Genomic DNA, 12,009 nt, shown 5'->3' with positions numbered 1-12,009 from the left:
TTGCACAAAGCGATCTTAGTGCTAAGATGATCGTAACTCCCATACTTTAACATAAGCTTACAAGAGTCGTAGCGCTAAGATCGCTTTGTGCAAGTGGGTCCAGGTGGTCAGATATGGTGACATGGCAGATACATGTCATCATATCCTAATTACAAAGATCGATGCTCATGATGGCAATCACTGGATTGTCTGGTCTGGAAACAATTATTTACAGACAGCAGTCATAGATGGAATATTGCTTTGAGAGGCATTAAACAAACAAAGAAACAAAGCAAATGTTATCAGATTTATCAGAAACATATTATAATAAAATGTGTATGGCTTTTATAAAGCCATTGAGGAAGTAACAGGTGTAGAAATAAAATAAATGTATATCACTATCAGGCCTTTTAGTTATTATTTGTTGGTTTACAAAATGTTGGCATCCAAAAATAAAATTCCAGATGAGTGAGTGAGTGAGTGAGTGAGTGAGTGAGTGAGTGAGTGAGTGAGTGAGTGAGTGAGTGCTGACTTTGTTGATGCATGTCATCGCATCCCAATTGCGTGGATCGATACTCATGATGTCAATCACTGAATTGTCTGGTCCACCGTCATATAGCTTGAATATTGCTGAGTGCGGCGTTAAACAACAAATAAACAAACAAACTACAAGTTCGATTTTCATTCATTAGTAGCCTATTTCTGCTGTCCCCAGCCGTGATATTGCCGAGTATTGATAAAACCTTTGTAAAACCATACTCACTCACTCACAGTGAGTGAGTGAGTGAGTGAGTATGGTTTTACACAGCTTTTATCAATATTTTAACGCCGCACTCAGCAATATTCAAGCTATATGACGGTGGACCAGACAATTCAGTGATTGACATCATGAGTATCGATCCACGCAATTGGGATGCGATGACATGCATCAACAAAGTCAGCAAGCCTGACCACCTGATCCCGTTAGTCGCCTCTTATGACAAGCAAGGGTTGCTGAAGACAAATTCAAACTTGGATCTTCCCTAGGTTATCATGTTATGACAAGCATAGTTGCCTTTTACAGCATGCATGGGTTGCTGAAGACCTATTCTACCCCAGATCTTCACAGTCTGGTGGATATTGCAACACACAGCATTCCAAATGATCATGTTCTTCAACTTGTTTTGAGAGTGTACTTCATCAATAGTGATTCAGATTTCTTGAGGGCAAACAGGCCAATGATACTGGAAAACATCAGAGGCTCTCTATATTTGAGTAATATGCTCCTGATGCGTCTCTGATACTGACACTCTGAGTCTGGCCATAGTTTTACCTTGTGTGGTGAGAGTTGGGTTTTACGCTGCTTTTAACAGTATTCCAGTTATATCACAGTGTGTCAGCTTATTGTGGGAGGAAAGCCCAAAGTGATGCAGGTCTCAGACATTCACTCCTTCAGTGAAACCCACGAGCATGGGTATGGTGCTGACAAACCTAGAAACATAAATGGGGCGAACCGGGATTCGAACCCACAATCATAGGTTTCTGGCATGCCCAAGGGACGCAACTCTGCACAGCGAATCGCGGCACCTTAGACGACTGGGCCACCCGTGCCCCACCTTGTGTAGAATCACTTGAGTTATAACTTTTACACCAATCCAAATCTTAAGCTCTGGCATCAGGCAATGATGTTTCTATTAAGAGTTGATATACATAACAAATACTCCTTCAAACATCTCACCTCATTGAGAATGCACATAGGTTTCCCCATTCACTAACTGATATACATCTGATCTGTCAGTCAGTGAATCATCCTTTGCAGACTGTTTCTGTCATCACAGTGACCACAAAACATAGACAATAGCATATTCAAACATGCACATCCCAGTACGTAGCAGTAATTGTATATCATCTAGCATACAGCTGTTGCTGCATCTTCTCAGTTACCTGCATACCCACTGTCATCAACATTCTGCTGATAAATCATCTGATGATTAATGGCACTTCGTGCACAGCAGAGAGTCAAGCCACTGGTTCTGTAAACTCATCTTGTCTGTGTACTTACAAATATATACTACTCAAAAGAGGTTAAAGAACACCCAATTCTTGAATGAATTAATATTCTTTAACTTCTATAGTAATATGAAAGAAGAGGGGGTATTTAACTTCTATTGAGTAGTACATATTATTTTCAACATAGTACATTAGCAACAGAATATTTTTAAAAAGGTAAGAAAAGGTGTACAAATTGCTATCCATTATACCATGTTATACATATCCACTATCCATATCCACTATCATAGTGATAGTTTAGGAAACAGGCTGAGCCATGGTCAGTAGAAATGGCTACATAAGTCACCAAATGTAAATGGATCCACAGCATCTGGACCAGGCAACAAGTGGATGATAAGATGAGCAATGATCCATGGACTTGAACTTATTTTATCAATCTTACTGTAGCCTTTAGATGATATGCCATGCAGGTTTTTTCTGTTTGTTTGTTGTTTAAAGCTCTGCAATATTCCAGCTATATGACGGAGGTCTGTAAATAATAAAGCCTGGACCAGACAATCCAGTGATTGATATCATGAGCAATTGAGCATCAATCTACGCAGTTGGGATACAATGACATGTATCAACCAAGTCAGCGAGCCTGACCATCCAGTTACCTTAGTCACCTCTTACGACAGTCAGTGAACATCACATACCAATACCATCTCAGCGACATCAGAATGTAATGTTTATGCCAGAGAACATAAACAATGCATTATGTCTTTACTCCTTAATTATACTGAGGTGCAACTAAATATATAAGGAAAACCCCACGTAAATCATCAACATGATAACCTAGGGAAGATCCAGGTTTGAATTTGTCTTCAGCAACCCATGCCTGTCATAAGAGGCGACTAATGGCGACTAAGTCAGGTTTGTTGACTTAGTTGATGCATGTTACCGTATCACAATTGCGTAGATCAATGCCCATGGTGTCAATCACTGGATTGTGTGGGCCAGACTAGATTATTTACAGACCACCGTCATATAGCTGGAATATTGCTTAGTGCTGTGTTGAACAACAAATAAACAACATGATCAAATTGCAATTTTGTTAAAACAAGTTTCTGCCTCGTCAACATACAATTTATTTTACACATGCTGTTGCTAGACCATATATCTACAGTGAGGATAAGAACCCCTTTCACGCTAGACACCACCTGCATGTGACTGATATACAAGCTGCTTCCAGAGAACTTACTACATGGTATATATAGTGTGTATTTCACTGTGATAGGCAGATATAGCATATATATATATATATGCCAACTAGGAAGTATGTTGTATAACTCAACTCTACATCCATCAGCACATAAAGTGGATGCACTTCAATATGTTGAATGAGGTGTAAATTGTCAGCTGATCACGGGACAAAATTCCTTCTGATAAGAGTCCCAATGACCAAGATAAAGTTGTAATGATATGAACAAAATATGTTCTCACTCCCAAGGCCTTAAGGGCACAATTAGAAATAATATTTGCTTAAAAACAATGCCTAAAACATTTGTAATTGGTCAGTGAGAAATGTACGCAAGTAAATTTCATGCTAATGGAACACAAGTACAAGAACACATGTACAGAATGATTCACAATATAAACAGTAAAGTCAGAAATTGAAAATGGTATCATCGGGGCTCCAGAAAAAGGCTGTGTATGTACGGATTAAAATGTGCACGATTCGATGGGGGATGATTGAGAAAAACGTATCAGATATGCATCACAGCATGTATGTATGGACTAACATTTATAAATATAAGTATTTCCCCAAAAATATATTCTGATCTCAGCAGCATATTTTTTTTAGTATAGTGAGCACATTTTCCAAAAGAAACAGCTGTGTAAAGGCAATGCACATTATACACGCCATAATGAGTTTTGATGTTTTTACCCCAACGCAAAGATATTACCGTGAGCATGTAACGCCGGAAATACCATGTCAACAAATCCGTACTGACGCACGCAGTTTAATCCTGTAATTATACTGTCTGGTTACAAAAAGTGTTCATTGTATATCTGGAATATAATTGGTCAGTGAGAAATGTACATCACAAAAGTAAATTTCATGCTAATGGAACATATGTTCAAGTAATGAACAGTATGATTCACAAAATAAAGTGGTAATTCAACTCATTGAAAAGGGGGGACGTAAACTTAATTAACTGCAACTGCTTCATCTACCTCAAGGTGAAATGACATTAACTCATCCAAAAGAATGACGAAAGGTACTCTTCTTGCTGACACACACAAGTCCAAAGGGCATACCTATCTTAATAATCCCTGGGACTACCTCTGAGGTCTAGTGGTAGAGCGGAGGGTCTGGGGTCTGGGGTTTGATCCCCGGCCGCGTCATACCAAAAGACGTAAAAAGATGGTACTTGTTGTTACCCTGTCTGGCGCTCGGCATTAAGGGGCTAAAACAAGGACTGGTAAGAGTCAGTATACTGTGTGGGGTATTCATGTTAAACTGCGGCATGGTATCTCAGTGAGCTAGTACTATAAATCGGCATCAGTCCGGACTAGTACAAGCAGCCACACAAACACACACACGTACATGCACGTTGCTATATAAGTGCAATAATCTTGGACGCGACGTTAAACCCCATTTCACCTCACCTCACCTAATAATCCCTGGGTCACGTTGGAAATCACTTACATTTCTGTCCCTCCTGAGTGTGAAGCCCACCAATAAGAACATCTACTTCTACCCAGTTGGGACGGTGCAAACAATATTAGTGGCATGTGTTAGTTTTAGTGGCATACACATACAGGAATAAATATATTTATACACGGAGTGATTTTTACTGCTTCTAAACACTACCTGAGCCAGCTATATTACACTCCATATGCTACAGTGAAGAGATCTTTCATCAGCATTTGATTAAGCATCAGCATTATCAGCAGAGGACGAATACTGTTTCAGGGACAGGGTCTAGATGTTTCATGAGCCTGTTCACTGAATGATGAGGTATGTGTTGATGCTACTGTGAGAGTTTCTCTGTTGGGGTGAGAGGTATGTGCTGATGTTACTGTTAGCATGCCCATGGGCTATCAGCCATCAGTGGTGAGACTCACATGTTGATGTCACTGTGAGAGTTCCTCTGTAGGGGTGAGAGGTACGTGTTGATGGTGCTGTGAAAGTCTGTGGGCTATCAGTTATCAGGGGTGAGAGTCACATATTCACAAAGTCTGGATAAGACTCCAACACAGACAAGTAAATCTGTGTCCTTTACTCTCATAACATGGACAAACCATTGCTGATACACTGCTGACCAAAGCATAAATGAACTTACTGTTCACATCAGACTTATTCTGACCTGGAATTGCCACATAGACCAAGCATGGGGTTGTTAACCTATTCTGTCTCAGATATCCCCACAGGGGACAGACATGGGGTACTGTGAGCCTATCCTCTCCCAGGGGCCAAGCATGTGGGGTACTGCAGACCTAACCTGCCCTGGAGTCACTATGCATGAAAAGCATGAGACACTGTAGACCTGCCCTGAAATCACCATACATGACAAACATTGGGCACTGTAGACCTGCCCTGGAGTCACTATGTGTGGCAAACATGGGACACTGTAGACCTGCCCTGGAGTCACCTTACATGACAAACATGGGGCACTGTAGACCTGCCCTGGAGTCACCATGCATGACAAACATTGGGCACTGTAGACCTGCCCTGGAGTCACCATACATGACAAACATGGGACACTGTAGACCTGCCCTGGAGTCACCATACATGACAAACATGGGACACTGTAGACCTGCCCTGGCGTCACCATACATGACAAACATGGGACACTGTCGACCTGCCCTGGAGTCACCATACATGACAAACATGGGACACTGTCGACCTGCCTTGGAGTCACCATACATGACAAACATGGGACACTGTAGACCTGCCTTGGAGTCACCATACATGACAAACATGAGGCACTGTAGACCTGCCCTGTCATCACCATGCATGACAAACATGAGGCACTGTAGGCCTGCCCTGGCATCACCATGCATGACAAACATGGGGCACTGTAGACCTGCCCTAGCATCACCATGCATGACAAACATGAGGCACTGTAGAGCTGCCCTGGAGTCACCATGCATGACAAACATGAGGCACTGTAGAGCTGCCCTTGAGTCACCATGCATGACAAACATGGGGCACTGTAGACCTGCCCTGGCATCACCATGCATGACAAACATGGAGCACTGTAGACCTGCCCTGGAGTCACCATACATGACAAACATTGGGCTCTGTAGGCCTGCCCTGGAGTCACCATACATGACAAACATTGGGCACTGTAGGCCTGCCCTGGAGTCACCATACATGACAAACATTGGGCACTGTAGGCCTGCCCTGGAGTCACTATGCATGACAAACATGGGGCACTGTAGACCTGCCCTGGCATCACTATGCATGACAAACATGAGGCACTGTAGACCTGCCCTGGAGTCACCATGCATGACAAACATGGGGCACTGTAGACCTGCCCTGGTGTCACCATGCATGACAAACATGGGGCACTGTAGACCTGCCCTGGTGTCACCATGCACGACAAACATGAGGCACTGTAGACCTGCCCTGGCATCACCATGCATGACAAACATGGGGCACTGTAGACCTGCCCTGAAGTCACCATACATGACAAACATGGGGCACTGTAGACCTGCCCTGGAGTCACCATACATGACAAACATGGGGCACTGTAGACCTGCCCTGAATTCACCATGCATGACAAACATCAGGCACTGTAGACCTGCCCTGGAGTCACTATGCATGACAAACATGGGGCACTGTAGACCTATTCTGCCCTGGAATCTCCTAGGGATCTAATCTATTTAATATTTTTTTCACTCTAAGCATGTCAAGCTAAACAATACTTCAATACTTCAATACTTGCTAAACAATACATCAATACTTGCTGTCTTGTACACAAATTCTTCCTCCAGTCAAGGTCTCATAAATATACTGCAAGTGACTCCATGGCATTTGATTGACTAACCAAGCAATATTTTTTTGTACTTCCATAAACCAAAAAAAGAGATGGCACTACCTACGAGAGGACTTCCGGTTCCTGACTTACTGATAATAGGGTAGGTGGGACTTGTGTTGCATTATTGCACTGAATGAGGTCACTGAATTTGTTTTGTTGTCTTCAGTTTTTTGTGTGTTAATGATTAAATATACAATCTGTGAAGTTATTATTGTTGACTAAATTATATTTTTGCGTTTATGGAGGTATATGGATTTACTCAGTGTAGACACTGGTTGTTACATTAATATTTATATCTCCATTAACTTAAAAAGTGTTGAAGTCAAGACTACACTATGTTCCTCTAGAGAACAGTACACACTAGACCACAGAGTATTGGCAGTGAGAAGCATTCTTAACCAGTACAGTATAAAGCAGCATTATTACATTTCTAATATAGAAAAGAAATTATCAATATTCAGAATATCTAAACACAACTAATATGATACAAAATATAGGATGATATTTTTTCTCTCAGAATATCTTAAATATTTATTAAAATAGAATTAATTAAGTTGGATTATTGAAATATTGATGGTAAACACACCTTAAAGGATAAATCTGTCAATCTACTATGAGGGAAAACAATAACCTACAACACCTACAAGCTGTCACTTCATACATTGTCACAGCTGGCTAACACATCACCAGAAAAAAATGTATGAATCATAGTAGAAGGGAGGTAATTCATTCCTGTATGGAAATCATAATATTATCTCCCTTGAAAAGACACAAGAACATCAATGGATAAGGTCAGAAAAACACTGGTATTGGAAAGACATTGGGCAGATATCATCAAATTAAATTGGGCACAGTTTGTCAACTCTTCCAGTAGTATGCAAACCATAAACACTATAATAACATTTCTCAGCATTATTTAGAATCAGTGAGAACCCTAGCCTTTACATTGTTGGTTTGTTCATCACAAACCTTCATGCTGCTGTACCTAAATGAAGTTTCTTGTCTTGAACATTTTGTTTACATGTTAGACATGATTCATAATAATTTGTGTTCTTTTAATGTAAAATAAAATGTGTTTGTTGTTTAACGCCGCACTCACCAATATTCCAGCTATATGTACGTGCCTTTCAATAATAATGTCTGGACCAAACAATCCAGTGGTTAATATTGTGAGCAACGATCCACACCTCTGGGGTACGTGGACATGCTGTCAGCCGAGTCACCAAGTCTGACCACCTGATCCATTTGGCCACCGCTTATAACGACAAATAAATTGTGAATAAGGGCACCATTTTTGGTGCTTATGTCATGTTGCCTAGCAGAGTGATGTTCGAAATGTTCAACAACGACATTCAAACTCAGACCCTTCGGCCTCAGAACAAGAAATGATTTAGACAAAAACACAACAGTTATTCCTTTTGGAGTTATGGCATTCACATTACCACAATAGATGCGATAAAAAACAGCATATGACCAAGAATGTTTTTAATCACCTATGTTATATTTCTGACCAGTCTCTAACCCACATCTGGACCTATTCTGTGGTCCATGGGGATCTATTCTTCTAAAGAATCCCCATACAGGATATTATATAGACACTGATAAAATATTACTTACACCATCTCTTCAGTAACTTGGCTCCTAGGTGGGCCATTTATGTGGTTGTGTTTCATTATTGTTGGGTCCATTGCTTCAGTAACTTGGCTTCTGGCTGGACCATTCTGCTCGCTTTGCTCTCTGGTAGGCAACATCTCTGATGTTAAAATGTCTGTTTTATTTGCCCTTGGTAACCTATCTCTTAGTTCACTGTTAACATCAGCACTTTTGTACATATCAACCAAGTGCCCTTTCAACCTTTCTTCAACAGCCAATCGTAAAGATCTTTCCTCTTCAATGGTTTTCTCTCTGCAAACAAATCATTGTCATAATTAGGCAATTAGCCATTCTTGAATGAAAATCTAAAAGGTTAGAAGTAATGTATCCATTAAACAAATGTTAAACCCACAGACAGATATTTTCATATATAATACAACCATCTTAATATCAAAATAATAAATTGAAAAACTTTTTCAATCTTTCTTTAATTATTCAATAACTCATTATTGCAAATGGACATCAACCCTACTAACAGTCCAACACAATGAAACAATGTTGCACCATACACTCAAATAGCCATTGTTCTTGGTGTATATATTTTGTTTATTCACCATGTCATGTATAACATTTGAAACATACCTCAACGATGTTGCAGTGAGTAGTAACATTATTGCAAAGATTATGACATCATGACAGAGATAACCCCAACTGATACAAATTAGATCAGCTGTAAACTATGTACAAAACACAATGACAGTAACCAAACAATGAACTTGAAACCAACACACAAAGTTCCGTGATACATAATGCATGATAACTGAAATATAGTTGACAATATTAACAACGTGTTCCATGAGAAAAATCATGTTGCACTGCTCATCCATGTTTCAAAACTTTTGAAGTTGGAGATGTGTTTCCCTTTAAACCTTCACAAACCATACATCTTGCAGGGTTATTTTTTATCAAGATGTTTTGTCAGATGTCTGATTAACGAGTATTCGAGATGAGAACAGATTGTGGTTGGAAGCCCTCAGTGTTGCACAGTACTGCAGTGTCATTTCATCCACTCAAATGTAAAACTCATGATAATAAAAACGATTCACTGGTGCAATACCTTTTCCTAAACATGACAAAATTATCCAAGAACTGAGAAGATACCAGTGACAATCACACTTGCTGTGCTGACATGCTCTGATGACTTCAAGTACCATGGGTACTATTGGAAATGGTTTAATAAGGGTTAAGGCTCTGCTGTCTGCAGACATTTTCCAGTCAAGGTCTAGCCTTTGTAATTAGTACCCTATGTAAAATGGAGACACTACCTCTGTGTAATCACTAGCTGCTAGATGGATAGTTCAGCTTATGACGTCACTCTATTGTTCCAACTGTGTATTATTTCAAACAATTTCAGCCAAATAGCTGAAACTCCCCTGTCAACATGAACTCTGTCATTATCAATGCATATCTCCGAGTGATTCATTCACCACACGCGTGAAGTTGTGAACCCACGACATATGAACCTGCATGTGTAACCGACCGTTTCATTTCGACACAGGTGTAGTTGGTGTTGTTTGAGTACTGGCTCCTTATCAGTGTTGAGTTATTAATACACAAGATTTTTTAAAAATACACGCTTTGGGGGTCTTTCATTACATAATAAAGAGACTGGATTTTGATTAACTTGAATCAAACTTGCAAGGTTGAATTGACCAAAGTCTTGTACCTGATTAAGTGCTAATACGCAGCTGTAGTACCAACTTTTGGGCAAGTTATACAGTGTTCCGAGATTTTATTCAAATGTTTTGATAGTTGAATATTAGGTGTCACGTGAACATGACACGCGTATACACCAATCGATTTTTGAAATCAATAAGGTATAAATGATTCACGGGTGTTCATAACTGTTCAATGTCATGAGCTGTAGAATTATGTGATATACACATAGATTTTTCAGTTAATAAATCTACTAAAAACACTGTTCGTATCACAAACCGTTCTTCTATATCGTCCTTTAGTTTCCCGACAGATGTCACAGTTTTCTCTGTTGCTCGCCGAATTTGACTGATTAATTTTTTGTCAGTGTCGGGTAATTCATGAAACTGTTTTTCTGGCGTCCTGTCCAACCGCCGATGGTACCTGATCACTTCGGCTGCCCCAGGTGACGAGGGCCGAGCAGCCATATTGGAGCACCTGTAAACAAAGGTGCATCATGGGATCTTTCTGTCTGCAGTTATCTCCCTTTATCAACGGACTATTGATGTGAGAACTTTTTTTCAATTACATTCACCTTTAAATATTCACTATGGCTATGCTGTTTCTAACTAAATATTCATGTCTGTGAGTAGACTCCAAATAATAAACGGACCGTTTTATTAAAAGATGGAACTTTTCACAAATTGTTTGTTTGTTTGTTTGTTTGTTGTTTAACGCCGCACTCAGCAATATTCCAGATATATGACGGCGGTCTGTAAATAATCGAGGCTGGACCAGACAATCCAGTGATTGACATCATGAGCATCGATTAAATGACAGTGAGTGGAACTCGATTTTGATATATTCATGACGGGTTTTTTAAAAAAGAAATGCTAGTTGTCGCCTTATGATAACTGAAACATTGCCAATACGGTGTTAAATTTTCACTCACTCACTTGACAAACACCGTCAAGTCTAGGTTTAATAATTGATTGAAGCATCTATAAATGTTAAGTGAAGTTGATATTATGAGCGCTTCAATTCTAAATGCCTTTCAAAGGCTTCAATTATATTTGTGTTACATTTTCCTTCCTGAAATACATAAATACACAGTGCTGGACTTGCCTAAAGACTAAAGGGGATGTTTATGACTTCGTCAGTATTTCAATGATACAATTACTATTTTTAGTATTTCACTGTATAAGTTGTTAGTTTATTATATTACTGTTTGTTGTTTAATGCCACACTCAGCCATATTCCAATATATGACTGCGGTCTGTAAATAATCAAGTCTGAACCAGACAATCTGGTGATTGACATCATGAGCATCGATCTATGCAATTGGGATACAATGACATCCATCAACCAAATCAGCGAGCCTGACCACCCAATCCCATTCTTTGCCTCTTACAAGCAGAGTCGCCTCTTACAATTCTCACCTGGATCTTCATGGAGACTCAGTCTCTAGAATAGTGAAACTGCCATTTTGACAATGAAATCAATTTTTCTGATACATCAATAACTTCGTTAGTTGTTCAACTCGACACTCAGCAATGGTCACAGTGATTGTGGCGACCAACAATCCCCACTGTCTGGGTATGATGACACGCCATCAATCAAATCACAGAGTCTGACCACCCGATCCATATTTGTTTGTTGTTTAACACCACACTCGGCAATATTCCAGCTATATGACGGCGGTCTGTAAATAATCAAGTCCGGA

General features: G+C 39.8%; 1 protein-coding gene across 1 annotated transcript in view; it reads right to left on the bottom strand.

Moving 5' to 3' along the window:
• LOC124145331 overlaps window positions 1–10,786 on the bottom strand; it is a 77,656-nt gene extending 66,870 nt beyond the window's left edge. Inside the window, exons 1-2 of the mRNA XM_046515051.2 lie at window positions 10,587–10,786; window positions 8,616–8,903 (exon numbers count right to left, since the gene is read on the bottom strand). Coding sequence (XP_046371007.2) covers window positions 8,616–8,903; window positions 10,587–10,774 — 476 coding nt within the window. The 5' untranslated portion in view covers window positions 10,775–10,786. The remainder of the gene's footprint in view (window positions 1–8,615; window positions 8,904–10,586) is intronic.
• Window positions 10,787–12,009: the final 1,223 nt, after the last annotated feature.

Source organism: Haliotis rufescens, unplaced genomic scaffold, assembly GCF_023055435.1.
Source record: "Haliotis rufescens isolate VD_foot unplaced genomic scaffold, xgHalRufe1.0.p SCAF_3, whole genome shotgun sequence".
Lineage (NCBI taxonomy): Eukaryota > Metazoa > Mollusca > Gastropoda > Lepetellida > Haliotidae > Haliotis > Haliotis rufescens.
The sequence above is the reverse complement of the archived record's forward strand: the minus strand, read 5'-3'. Positions and strand labels throughout refer to the sequence as shown.